At 45.3% G+C, this 14253-nt stretch overlaps 1 protein-coding gene across 1 annotated transcript in view; it reads left to right on the forward strand.

The window, feature by feature from the left end:
- CYFIP2 (cytoplasmic FMR1 interacting protein 2) overlaps positions 1 to 14250 on the forward strand; it is a gene marked incomplete at its 3' end in the record, with an annotated part of 43113 nt that extends 28863 nt beyond the window's left edge. The window contains exons 23-28 of the mRNA XM_008944115.1: positions 3849 to 3992; positions 5574 to 5664; positions 6375 to 6505; positions 9570 to 9642; positions 10156 to 10250; positions 14083 to 14250. Of these exons, the coding sequence (XP_008942363.1) occupies positions 3849 to 3992; positions 5574 to 5664; positions 6375 to 6505; positions 9570 to 9642; positions 10156 to 10250; positions 14083 to 14250 (702 nt within the window). The remainder of the gene's footprint in view (positions 1 to 3848; positions 3993 to 5573; positions 5665 to 6374; positions 6506 to 9569; positions 9643 to 10155; positions 10251 to 14082) is intronic.
- Between the last annotated feature and the right edge of the window lie 3 nt (positions 14251 to 14253).

Below are 14253 nucleotides of genomic sequence, written 5' to 3' on the forward strand. Positions count from 1 at the left end.
AGGTGCTGCTGATCCCCTCCAAACAACAGCATGGGTTGTGCTACCTGGCCTGCCCCAGCCATCAGCTTGTTGTAAATAAAGCACTGTATACAATCCCTGAAAATCAGGAGTTGATGTAGAGAGGCATTATGCTGAGACACAGAATGTACACAGACACAGCCTCAGTACAGTATATAGCCATGCCTGCTGCATTGCCCATGTCCTGCCCATCCCAGCCAGGGCATATATATTTTTTTGCATTAAAATCTTAGTAACTGGTTGATAGAGCTGAATATGGTAAAAGCTGTGTAGAGAGAGTGAAGGTTGCTTGAGGAAGAAACCAGGCCATATTGAGACTGTTTGGCTTAAGAGACCCTCCTCTGACCATTCTGGTCAGAATTGTTTTTGACTTTGTAAGGCACCATCCCAGCTGTCATACTGAGGTTGGGTTGGCTGGGAGCCTGGACTGGTCTTGGACTGTGTGCAAGTCCTTTTTTGTCTCTAAGTATATTCCTCTTTTGTTAGCTCTTCATTTTTCTGGGGGAGTTTCTGTCACAAGCAGTGTTATCTGTCTGCTCTCTCTCTCTGTTTTATCTTATTGGATAAAGATCTCCCTGCCTTCCCTCAGGTAAACTCAGACAGGTCTGAGGGATGGCCAACAACAGGCTCAAAGACATGGAAATGACAACTGGGTTTTGGGTTGCTTCATGTGCTGACAAATCTGCTCCAGAGCATCCTGAGTAATCTCCTGAGTTCCTAAAGCAACATGGGGATCTTCCCCACATGCTCCCAAGTACAGATGCCTGTCCCTGGGACTTGCAGGACACCAGGAACTCTGCCCCACACTGCAGATCCCAGCCTGCCTGCACTCCTAGCTTTCTGGCCCTATAAACTGCTCGTTTGGCCCCAAACCAAAGGTGGGGAAAAGCTCTGCAGCATCTTCAGGAGCTGCTGCTCCCAAGAGGCAGCGAGATCGGGGGCTTTGCTCTGGTTCTGTGTGGGGGTGGAAGCGGCTGCCCAGCGCAGGGGAGTGAGCCGTGCCATGCAGCCAGCTTGTACCTTCTTTTTTGCCTTAAAATAGCCACTAATGTCATTTTTTACATCCTACAGTCTTTATCCCAAGCTGTGTATCTCACCCTTAAACAGAGTTATATTTTTAATTGCTGGCAGAGTATTATTATTAGACGCAAGCCTGCTGCTAATGTGCGGTGTGGCTCTGCGGAGGGCTGGATGAACCTACCTCATCCTGCAGACAGGCAGGCAGGGGATGAATCATCCTGCTCCTCTGCAGCTGATGCATGTCCTAAAATGTGCCTTCTCTCAGTCGGGCTTATTGCTGAGACCCCAGTTGAGGGAGAAGCCCACCTGAAAGCTGCTCTGCAGCCCCGCTGCCCTGCTGAGGGGCAGGGGAGCTCTGTGAGGTGGGCAGTGCCCGGACGCTCACTGCCAGTACACCCAACGTCAGCCTCCTCACAGGGGGATCTGCTCCACAACCAGCTGCTGGTGGTAGCCCACCTCAGGGGACCGTGGCACGTGTGCAGACAGAAGCCCTGTCTCCTGGCCATGGAGTAGCAAAGAGGCTTTCAGAAGTGAGCGTGGATTCATAAGCCCCCTGAAATGGAGATTCAGTTCTGATATTCAGTTCCCCTTCTAGTCTGGATGAGCCACCACAGTGCTAACCATAGGGAAGTAACAGGGTAAAGGAGCCCATGGGGAGGCATGGAAGGAAGGTGTGAGGAGCCATCCCATGGCTGCCTGGATCGCCTCTGAAGCACGACACTTTCTGGGGACGCCCGGGGCTGGAAAAACAAATCTCAAAAGCCAAAATAACAAAACACCATGGGAGCATGGCTGGGCTGGGCCACGGCAGGTTCCTGGCTTCCTGCTGGGATCATCGCATCCACCATTTGGCACATGTTCCAGGCTGGCCATTACCTGGTGTTTAAACAGACACACTTTTCAAAATAAACTTTTGCTGTTTTCACATACACCGGTGTGCAGATGTAGTGGCTTTGGATCAGTCTCTACCCAATAGATTTTTAAAGACTTGAGCATCCTAGGCAGGATGCTCAAACACCATTCCCTGAACAGGAGTTGGCATCCAACTGGATGGCTTTGGAAGTGGGCTCCTGTCTGCCTAAATAATTTTAAAACTATGGCCCATACTTAGGGTCCTTTTGTTTAGTTTTGATGGGAGAGAAAGCTCATGCTTGTTGTGACTGAATGCACTAGAGCCCCCAAGGTAGCCTTTCTGTACATACTAGTATTAAAGGGCTTTTTCACCTACCAGGACTAGGAAGTTAAATTATATTTCACAGAAAGTATGGGGACTTTCTGTGTCTTCTTTGTGTTGGCTCTTTCAGAGAGCACCTAGCAATAAGCACTGGTCAATAAGCTGCTGGACCAGAGGAGTGAGGCTGGAACAAAATGAGGGACAATTAATTCACTGATCAAAGCAACTGACAAGTCTATTGAAGCACAATCAGTATGTCAGCCAACTGAAATTCTGTATCTGAGAGCAAAGAGATAATACTTTTTTGATTCTTAGTAAATGACTTCAATTTCTAATTCATTAGTAACTCAAATGAAGTGTTACAGTAGATCTCAAGGAAGTGAGTCAGAACTGGAGGACAACCAAAGCCTTCAGCTGTACTGCAGTTGCTGGGAACAGCAGGGTTGGAGGACAGACAACATTTGGTCCTGTTCTGCTACTTCAGCACTTGCTCCCTTTCACCCTGAGCTCTTCAGTGCATTGCTCTCTGCGCTCCCTTGGCTCCGTTGCTGGTGGGGAAGGGATGCCCTGTCGCGTGGGGTCTGCAGTATCTGCAGGGAAGCAAGCCCCTGCTGCAGGAGATCAGTGGGCCTCTAGTGTGCAGCATTCACATGAGAAGCCAAGTCAGCCTTGCATGGTGCATTTGGATTACAGTTTTAATTTGTTTTCTTAACCTTGTGTAAGAAAGGTCTTAAGCATGAGCCAGGGGTTTTATCTGTGTTTTGCTGGAAGGGGCATTATGTGCCAGAGTCTTCTCAAGAATGTGCTTTTTGGCTGTTGACTGAGGCTGCAGTTACAGATGTGGTGGGAGGAGACTGCAGCCCTTCTCTGCTGGGCTGAAGCATGATGCCAACACTTCTGTTACTGAGCCTGAGCTAAATCTGATGTCAGTGTGTTTTGCGGAACACACAAGTGAATTAATTCCCCCTACTGCTGTTACCCTCGCACCAAATGGATCTTATCGATGTTCCAGGCATAAAACACTGCACCAATTGCCACATTTCTAAGATTACACTGATAGAGTACATTCCTGGAAATCACCGTCTGGTTTCTACTGCTAAGAATTTTGGTGGGCCAGAGCCCCGGGTATTCCCTCTAGATGAGGGTTAGATTCTTGCCCTCTTTACAGTCCCATGGGGATGTCTGTTAAGTACAGAGGCTGATGTAGAGCCTTGCAGGATGCAGAAAGGATCTTTTCTATGTCTCTTCTAACTGCTCTCAAGATCAGATGCTGCAGTCCCTACTTTTCTTACTAAGCCTCATTTAAAGCAAGTGCCCATAGTAAAAGAAATCCCTGGTGGGGAATGTACAGGAGACTAAATTACTTAGGAAATGGAAGTGGTGTTGCTACATATGAGGATAATAAACCTTGGGCTGTGGCAGTGTTAAGATTAGAATATATCTGACTACATAGGGAAAAAGCAATCTCTTTGACACAAGAAGTAAAAGAAATGGGAATTGTCATGGGCCTCATTATTTCTCCTTCTCTTCTTTAAAAAAGATTTGGAGTGATGGAACGTAACACTGTGATAAGAGAATTACTTATAGGTCTGGTAAATGCTCCTTTATAACTGTCATTGTCCTTCTAATTTCTCAGCCTCTCAACATTGCCTACAGCCACATCTACAGCTCGTACCGCAATTTTGTGGGGCCACCTCATTTCAAGACGATCTGCAGGCTCCTTGGCTACCAGGGCATCGCGGTGGTCATGGAGGAGCTGCTGAAGATCGTCAAGAGTCTGGTAATGCTGAGCCTAACCTTGGCGAGGGAGAAGGCTTGATGCCTTGAGAGGCACAGGTTGGACACTCAGCCTGGGCTTTGGGTTCAGGGTGTTCACATCTGGGCATGTCCCTTCACGTCCCTTGATTCCCACTGAAACACTTGCATTAACGGTCTAGTCTGATTCTCACTGTTGCTGAGGAATCCCACTGATTCCTGTGGGATGATTCTATGATGGAGTGTTTCCACCATTTGAAGTGTTAACTGTGCTCAGCCACCTACATCTGGGGGTGATGGGGTGGGCATGCCACCTTTGCTTAAAGCCACTGGGAAGTGATCAGGTGGGACATGGCACTCCCAGTCCCTCAGCACTACCTGTGCTGCAGTCTGGGGGATTTTCAAGACACTTGCTTATGCTCTGCAATATCACAAGAGCAACCACCTTGTGATGCCCCTGGAGAGCTGCAGGAAGGTAGAGAGCAGGCAGCAAAATTGATAAAACGAGGTTTTTGAGTCTTTTTAAGAAAATTCCTTCTACAGGTTGAGTCTTTATTCAAGCCGTGCTGTCCGTTTCCACCAGGTATTCTGAAGCCAGGCTGCCAATTCCCCCATCTGCTTTCTAGTTCACTGTTCCTTTTTAGAAGACAAATGTGATGTCCACAGGGAAATGATCCCATGTGCTCCCTAAAGGCATTAACAATACCAAGCATTAAGGGAGGGGACAATGTGCAAAAATGTATAATTTTTCAGGTCATGCTTTTCTACTAAAACCCTTGCTTTAGTGGTCAATTAGCAACATTTAAATTCTGTTTTTACTGCAGTGGTGTCATTTTGAACTTGTCTAACACAGCAGTGTAAAACTGCAAATGTCAAGCGTATATCCAGTTTCCCTACTGTAAAGCACCATAGTTACTGAAGGTGTAATTTGTGTCACTTAGGTGAAGATGCTGTAGCTGGTGTGTGAGATCAGACAGCTTCCAGCACAAAGACAAAGATTTTATGCTTGACTAAATAGCGTTTAGTGCATAATCCTGTATAATGTATCCAGAGGATGCAGGTGTACGACTCCGAATGAGAGCAAGCACTTTTAGCTAAGAAATATGCTTTGCTCTTGTCCAGATTAGTTCAAAACATCAGAGCTGCAGAAACTTGTTCTGCATGTATGTAAAATCATTTGTAAACTGAGTTTCTAGTGCTCGTTCCTCAGGTGGAAGGAGCATTGCTTGTGCTGGAGAATAACTCTTTTAACAGCTCTGGTGAAATGCTTTTTGGGTTAGGAACCCAAATTCAGCTGGATCTAAGACTGAGCCTTGTTTGGATTTCAGCTCCAAACAATGCGAACACAGCAGGCTGTGTTTGGAAGTTGGAAATCCATGCAGCTGTGATTTATGGTTTGGGAGGAAGCTGTAAAAGCACTCTGACTCCATGCACTTGGGCGGAACTTTATATCTGAGTGAAATCCAAATGAAGCAAGTTCTTCTTGGACTCCAGCTGAAGTTTCATCCTGTGCGGTCAGATGTGGACCCATCCACAAGTAGCCTCTTTCAAAACCAATGCCAGGAGGAGCCAGTACTCCAGTTTAACCTCCCTTTGTCTCTGGCAGCTACAAGGCACCATCCTGCAGTACGTGAAGACTCTGATTGAAGTAATGCCCAAGATATGCCGCTTGCCAAGACATGAATATGGCTCTCCAGGTGGGTGCCACAGCTGGAGGCTTGAGCCAGAGCTCACCCATATGTTGGTACAGCATTTACTCAGGCACACACTAAGAACTAGACAAGGTTTGGCACCTCACATGCCAGTGCAACACACAGCCAGGCTTGCTGAGACACACACTCAGCTGCATTGATGTTGACACTGGAACCTGAATAGGAAAGTTTTCCAGGAAATCTGTTGGAAATTTCCCTTTTAACAAACAGATGGGTGATAAGGGAATGTTTTCTGGTAGCTTCTGTTTTCTTTTGAGGATTTTTAAGCCTTTGTTATTGTGGGTTCAGTGATATTTTTCAAAAGCTCTACTCAGCTGATGCAGAGATGTTTTGCTGCCTGGTATACATAAACCAGCACCAAGACATCCAGTACAGTCTTGAATCTCTTTTTTTCCTCTGATGAGGAAATCCAAGAGCTTTGTATGAATTACTCCCTGTTCCCCAAGGTTCACTAATGGTTGGACTTGATGATCTTAAAGGTCTCTTCCAACCTAAAGGATTCTGTGATTCTACTAAAAGCAGGAGAAGCCACTGTGTGCTATTTCTCCACGATGCCAGTCTCCATCTATCCCTTTAGCAGTTGCAACTTGCAGTGTGTGATTAAGGAAATATCAGGCACTGATTGTCTCTTTAGCCACGTTATCAGAGGGTGGTTCTGCTCTCACTTTCCTGACCGTCCTTCCTTGTCTCTTAAGGAATCCTAGAGTTTTTCCACCATCAGCTGAAGGACATCATTGAGTATGCAGAGCTGAAGACCGACGTGTTCCAGAGCCTCAGAGAAGTGGGCAATGCCATTCTCTTCTGCCTCCTTATCGAGCAGGCTTTGGTAAGGCAAAACCCCCTGCACCAACAGAGCATTCTTGAATTTGCCAGCTCAAGAGTAGAAGTGGAAGTGGGTTCTACAGCAGAAAAGTTTGGGAAATGTTACTTTCCAGCTTCTCATGTGCTCAGGGTCTCTCTGGGGCTGTGTTACTGGGGTGTGTTGGGCACATCTATGGGGATGGTGTGCATTGGCACTTGGTCACTGGTATCTGGGATTGCTGAAGGAGAATCTGAATATTGGAAGATCTAGACTTAATTCCTGGACCCAAAGTTACCCCTTCTTCATCCTTCTCAGAAATAAAACCAACTGGAGCTTTTTTCTAGATTGTAAGCTCTCTGGGGCAGGGATCAATACTTTTTTATATATGTATTTTTATAGTGAGAAGTAGATTTGAGCCCTCCACTCTTTCGGGGTGCCAATGCAATGGAAAATACCCCAATTAATTCTAGTGGTGATAAGGATAAAGCAATCCAACAGGAAAGAAATATCAGAAGAGCTGATGATATATCTCCTATGACTTATCTTCAGTGAAAACTTAGTAGGAGTGATGACTTGGTATTTACCCTGCATGAGTGTTTTGCACGTGCACAAGTCTCTCAGCTCATGTGATGCCCTTTCTGATATGGGACAAAGTCTATGGCTGAGTGCCACACTTTCTCAGATTCTCTTTTTTTCACATAACAAATTTACTTTGTAAAGAATTTATCTCACAGTTTGGCCTAGAGCCAACTGAGGAGTTTTAAACAACACAATTTCATGTTAAAAATTTATATTTCATGTCATAATAGTTTGGGCAGGGTTGTTTCTGTTTTTCCAGAAGTGTTTCAGAAGGACTTCCCTAGCACAAGATGGGATTTCCAAACAAAGCCAGAAGGTTTTGTTCAGAGCAAAACAAGAAGAAAATTCAAGGATTCCAAGTTTTATTCAACCATATTGCACAGGGAAAACTGAAAATCTCTGCATGTCTTCAAAATGGATATTTCTAGCATTGCATTTTAACCCCATATCCAGAGACTTTTACTTCCTGATATGGTGTATCAAACACATTAAATGAGCAGTACTTGTGTAAGATTAAGAAAATTAGAGATGTGTATGGCCTAGCAACTTGGCTTTATTTTATAGAATGATTGGAGTTGCCAACTATATCCTGGCAGTTTCTGTTCCTTTTGTGGCTTCATCACTGCTTTCTGCTGTTCTCAGTGTTGGATTTTATGCTGGATGTACTGCGTTTGCCTTTTCCGTCCCATCTTTAAATGGACACTTAAGGGACACGTGGTAGTTTCTTTTAGAAATCCTTCATTTCAATGCAAAAATATTCCTCCAGCCCCAGGAGCTGTACATCAGCAGTATACTGGCATCTTTGAATAGCAGAAAATAAAGAAGACGGTGAGAATTTAGGGGTCCCTTTAGGAAGGCTGTGGGTCAAAGTCCACATCTGCCCACTTTCCGTGCCAGCCACAGTTTCTCCCTCTCTGATCTCCTGTTTTTCCCCACACAAACAGATTCAGAAGATAAAGATGTTTTGCACACAGCAGGCACTGGCTCTTGCTCGCTGGAAGATGTTGTATGTGTAGAGCCATCCCCTAACAGGATTTTCCCTCTAATGGAGCTCGTATGCAGCAGGAGCAATTGCTTTTGTGGTGCAGTTATCTTCATAGCTGTCAGAGTGATCTACAGCTGGTGGTATTTGCTGGCAGAGACTCCTCTAGTGAAGATGTGCTGTCTGCTCCATTTTATCCCCTTTTTATTGTCTAAATTTGAGGAATGAGAGGTTGCTTAGGACTAAATTTCTAAGCAGAATTTTTACCTTCAACGAATGGGCCTTGGGGAGGAGATCTGTTAATTGCATGACTAATTTTGGGACAGATATCAGGTGAATGCAGGCTGTGAATCGTGAAAATATGCCCTTTATCAGAGGGAAACAGTAATGAAAGAACATTCATCTGGGAACAAATGGCATTTTGCAAACAAAATAAGCAAGGTGACAGGCACACTCTGTTAGCATCAGCATCCCTCTGCCCACGGAGGGACCCTGGGCTGTTCCTGTCCCTCCAGCACTGTGTCACAAACTGCACTCCCACAAACTCGCTCTCATCCCAGCATCTCTGCGCCAGCACAGCCTCCTGCAGCTTCATGCTACACTGTCCTCTCCCCCTTGGCTGGAAGGTGGGGTGTCGACCTGAGCGTCCCAGACAGACCCAGCCGAGTCATTCCATCTGGCCCCAAATATCTTTTGCTGCGCTGTCATGACCTGTTTTTGAGTGTGTCTAAATCTCCATAATAAGCTCAGAGCTGAAAGCATGTCCTAGAACTGGACTTGTGTAGGAGCAATCTAATGCCTTGTTGTGACGCAATGCCTCTGTGTTAAACAGCTTTGGTTTCCTTGCTGCTGTTTCCCATTGCAGACTTGTATACAGTGTATTGTCAGCCATCGCTCCTCAGTCTCCACCTGCCTATTTCTAGGTTTCTCCTCCTTGTGCATCTCTGTTTGGGATTATTTTTTCTCAAGTGCATCAGCATGCATTCTCTCAGGTGGCATCTCATGATGTTATTCCTCTCTGGACTTCTGTATTACTCTCCCTGGTGCCTGCACCACTGGGATTCTGGTCTGGTAGCCCTGGCTGAGAACACCATCTGAACAACCAAATAATTTCAGGCCAACATATTATGTGCCTATTTGCAATAGAGTCATGCATCAGTATATTTTACATGTCCAGCTCCTAAAATAACTAAGCCAAAGGGTAATTTCCACCTGGGCACTCTGTAAAAATAAACAGCAGGAAGTCTTACTTGCTAGTAAGTGGAACAGAAAATAAAGCTCTGCCCTTGTACAAGCAGGAAGTAACTTATTTGAGTTAAGGAAACGGCCTGGCTTAAGTCAAGAGGTATTCCTTCCAGATTTAGTTGATTGAGGTTCAAATCATTGGAGTTACCACTGAGCTGGGTTGGAATTGAATAGGTGCCGTAGACATGAATTATCGTAGTGTCCTCTAGGTCCCTGAGCCATTCACTCATCCCCTGTAGGTATTTTTTTAACTTACTTTATCTTTCTTTCTTCCTGCCTCAGTCCCAGGAAGAAGTTTGTGATTTGCTGCATGCTGCTCCCTTCCAAAATATTTTGCCCAGGGTCTACATCAAAGGTAAGAAGCTGAGAGGGAAGCAGTGGACAGACTCAGAGGTCTCTGCCCAGAAGCTGTTTCTCTCCCATTTCTGCTGAGGATTAGTTCTGGCCCTGCTTCCCCCTTGAAATAGATAAGTGGATACAGCCAAAAGTCAGGTGAAAACAAATGGCAAAGGTGCATTTTCTGTAGCCTAGTTGCAGACTGAAACATGAGTCAGTTTGGGGGTTCCCTTAAGGTTTTAAGGCCATTTCGCAGCCTCTTTGGAGAATGACAGCATGAAATGTCCATCTCAACAGGAGTGATCAGTAACAGTGACATGCTTTTGGACACGTTTGAGTAAGCTGCTGCTGAGACTGCAATCGCACATCCCTCCCTTCTCTGCATCACCGGTCCCCTCATTTGCTGTCGGTTTGGCTCACGGATCCAAAGTCTCGTTGGATGGTTGCTGGGGGGCAGCTCTGAGCAAACTCGGCGGAAATTGCGGGTCTCCACTTCCTCCTCTCATTTCACTGTTTGCTGCTCGCTTGACAGAAGGAGAACGCTTGGAGGTGCGCATGAAGCGTCTCGAAGCCAAGTATGCCCCTCTTCACCTGGTTCCCTTAATAGAGAGGCTGGGCACTCCGCAGGTAAGGACTTCATTGAAAGGGATGGCTGTTGAAAATTCATAGCAGTCCCCAGATGGCCTGTTTGGCTTTGGGAAAAGTGATATTTTTTTTTTCCTTTCTTTTTTTTTCACCCCCTAAAACATCAATCGGACGAGAAAATCTGAATTCTTGCCCTAGCAGACACTTTGAAGGGCAATTTGTGAGTTGGTTCAGAGACGGTGTGTTGCTGCCTCCAATCTGGAGAGCTGTAAGGCAAGCGTGCTAGAAGCCAGCTTTGAGTAACAGCAACCCTGAAAACCTCATCTCCATTTTAAAAAGCTGGAGACTTGCTGGGGTGATATGAAGGGTGATATGAAGGGAAACTTCACAGGACTGTCCCTGACTTAAATCAATTGCCATCACTTTTGGGGATCTCATTGTAGGGCTGCAGTGTGGTCCATTTTTAAGCTCATCCCTGTCAAGGAATACATCTGAGAATGGTTTACCTCCTAGCACATGCTTAGAGCTTCAGCACATGCTTAAAATTACAGCTCCATTTAAGTGTCTTCTTGAGGTGGGTCTCAGCTTGGAAAAGATCTCTTGTCAGAAAATGAGTACTGTTACAAATATCTCCACAGACTGATCAGTGTAATGGGCGAAATTTGAGTTCCATTGATATCAATAGTCAAACTTCCACAGCCTACTTAGTGGGGTTGCTGGGATAAAAATCATTCAAAGTGTTAAGTGAATCAACACCTTTTCTCTGTAATGTACTGCTGAGGGAATGGAACGAACATGCAGTTGTATGAGGTGACAGATCTATGGCAGGCAGAAAGTTGTTGATTTTTTTTCTTGTTTTTCTGATGGATCAAGGACATTTTGAACTTTGCTTCACTGGAAATCATATGAAACAAAGAAATTGGATGGATAAGCAAGGGCTTTGTCTTACTTTGTAGACACTTCTCTCACTTCCCATTGACTTCCTTTTAAAGGAGACACTCGAGAAAAAGAATTCACCTCTGTGTTTTTGTGTCTTTGTGTTGGTCTCTCTCTCTCTCTCTCCTTCTTTCCATGCAAAATCATCATTGAAATCTGCTATTAGAGTCCACTCGTTGCTTATCCTGCCATAGTTATGATGGTGATGAAAACAAAAGGTATTTCATGTTCTGCTAAAAATTAATTTTTCCGTGAACTGCTCCCATATTCATCACACAGGTACAGTTGAGTACCAGATCTTTTTCGAGCTCAGATGTAAATGAACACAAGAGTCACTTTCTATAGGTGCCTCCATAGCTTCTAAGCTTGCTCCTTATGCAGTTTTGGGCATGCATTTTGGAAATGCAGTTTTGGACACAGGCCATACAGGATTTCTTCCTGCAGAATGCAGAAGTGCCTTTTAACTATTGTCCAGAATCTGAGCAGAAGGTGCCTGCTAGATGCCTCCCCTAAAAGATGGCCCTATGCATTTCATATAATGACATGCTGTGAAGGGGCTGAGCCAGAGGCTGCTGTAGTTCGTGGGGATCTATCAGTCTTTGCAGGCTTTGGGTACAGTTCTTGCAAGCTGGCCAGCTAGCAAGCTGTAAGAGAGGTATGGCATGGCTGGATTTGTGCAATGGCAAGAAAACTCTTAGTGATTGTTGCAAATAACTGCTTTGCATTGGGAATCCAGAAGCAGCTGTTTGATAGGTGAGCCATAAAGAACAAGGGGGAGTCGAAGTGGTTCATTAAAGGAATCCTCTCCCTTTCAGTGCTGATCATAAAGATACTCAGTGTGGGATTTTCAGAAGCACTTGGACAGTCCAATTTTTTCACTGGAAGTGACAGGAGTCTTTCCTTTAGAAGACAGAGGGAATGGCTGAGCCAGCACAGTGGCATCCTTTGACAATCTATCTCAAGAGCACCTTTCCTCTCCTGATCTTGGAAATCAGTGGGACCCCAGACTGTGAGGCAGATCTCTACCCCAAGACTAAAGTGTCTTCAGCTGCCTTCACTGTGTTAGATATCTAACCAACGGTAGGAGTCCTGAGTCAAAGACTGCTCTTATGGTGATGAATTTTAGAACCAAATTCTGTCTGTGAATGTGAACATCTGAGTGGCACGACATCGCTGAGAGACAGATATGTCCCGTTCTAGACTAAGATTTCTTCAGAAACAGTATACTAAGATCATTGGACTACTTTGTTCTCAAAAGTACCTATTCTATCACTATATCTTAGCAAACAATTTATATTTGAAATGGCTTTACATCTACTGTGTCCCCATTTTGCCATCATAGACTAGTGTGTGCAGATGCTAATCTGTACCCATAAGAGCATGGAGCAGGTGAGAAGAGAGAAAGTGTACAGCCTTTAGCTATAAAAACAACCTGGATAAAATAAATATTTACTTGCTAAGCAAACCTATGCAAGTGCATGCCATGAAAGCAGTGATATCATTCCTGCATTTAACAGATCTAGGGATCCCAGACCAAATCTGGCCTCTGCACAGCAATACAGCTTTCCCTTGATATTTGCTATTAGTTGAACATTAATTGATCTGAGGGTCCCAGAACATCCTTGAAATTGTAGCACAGGCAAGAACTGTAACGCTTCTAATTTCAATAGCAACCAAACTAAAAAAGCCTTAGATTACTGCCAGCATAAACTAATAGACAGGAAAGGGGATGTGCAAGCTCATTCATTGCTTTCTTAAAGATTACACAAATAAACTGAGCGTAATTCATATTCTTAATGTCTGGCCAGGACGTGTGCCTGCCCCTTGTACCAGATGCTCTGATCCTCCACCATCATTCTCATGAGGATGACATTTTTATAGGCATTACAGAGACAGCTGGAAATGGAGCAAGTGCTTAAAAACTACTTAAAGCTCCAGGAAGTCCTCGGGGACAGGCAGGGGGGCAGTGAATGTCATGCTCACTCTGTATGCCTCTGCCAAAGCAGTGAGAGGGGTAAAAAGCTTTGCCTGTGGGGACAGTGCACCATGGCAGCTCTTATCTACTGGGGTGAGCACAGCAGAGCTGGAGCCTCTCACAGGCACGACTAACAGCACTGGGCTCCCATTTCCCGTGCTATTTTTGGCAGTGCTGCAAAGAGGAGTCAGTAATGCTGCTGGAAGTGCTGCGAAGTGGGGCAGCTGAGAGGACACCAGCACAGTGAGCAAACTCCACCCTTGCACCTCAGCCCTGCAAAGCTCCATACAAGGGAGCCATTCCAGATTTGTACATGTAAATCTGAGTGGGGATGTCACAGAAAATCTCCACAAAAGTAAAGCTTCCACATAGGGAAAAAAACATTACTTGACTTTCTTATAAACTACAGGTTTTCCAGTATTACGGTTCCAGTGGCTTCTCATCTCCCTCAGAGGTTTTTAATCCTAACTGCAACAAGAGAGCCATAGGCTAGCAACATTTTAAAGAGATGATGGCAATGTCCTGGGAAGAAAAACGTCTCTGTTCTCTCCTGCTTCATTGTCATAATCTGCACAAATCACAAAATCAAACCCAGTAATGCTGAGTAGAACTAATATAACAACACTAATAATAAAGAACAGTGTGCAAACAAAATTAAGGGTCAGTGTTTCTGATCAGAGCTTTGCCTTTGACTTTTGTTTTCTGATGTACATCGTTATTTCAAAAGCTGCTAAGGTTGGTGAAATACGACCGAGCACGGTATTAAGTCTTCTTCCATTTGAGGGATGAGTATTCCCTGGTGGGGAGTGCCATGGAAGCAGCTTTCAGAGGTAAGGTTGAACCTTGCATGGGACGTGTGTTAACTCTGACAGAGCCAGGGAGACCGGGAAGCATTGAGTCCACCGAGAGGGTCCATCCGTGTTCCATTGTCACTTCTGTTTCTTCGGTTGTCCTCCTCCTCAGCAAATCGCCATCGCCCGGGAGGGTGACTTGCTGACCAAGGAGCGGCTGTGTTGCGGGCTGTCCATGTTCGAGGTGATCCTGACGCGGATTAGGAGCTACCTGCAGGACCCCATCTGGCGCGGGCCGCCCCCCACCAACGGGGTCATGCACGTGGACGAGTGCGTGGAGTTC

This window comes from Merops nubicus, unplaced genomic scaffold (genome assembly GCF_000691845.1).
Source record: "Merops nubicus isolate BGI_N331 unplaced genomic scaffold, ASM69184v1 scaffold43227, whole genome shotgun sequence".
NCBI classification, from domain to species: Eukaryota; Metazoa; Chordata; class Aves; order Coraciiformes; family Meropidae; genus Merops; species Merops nubicus.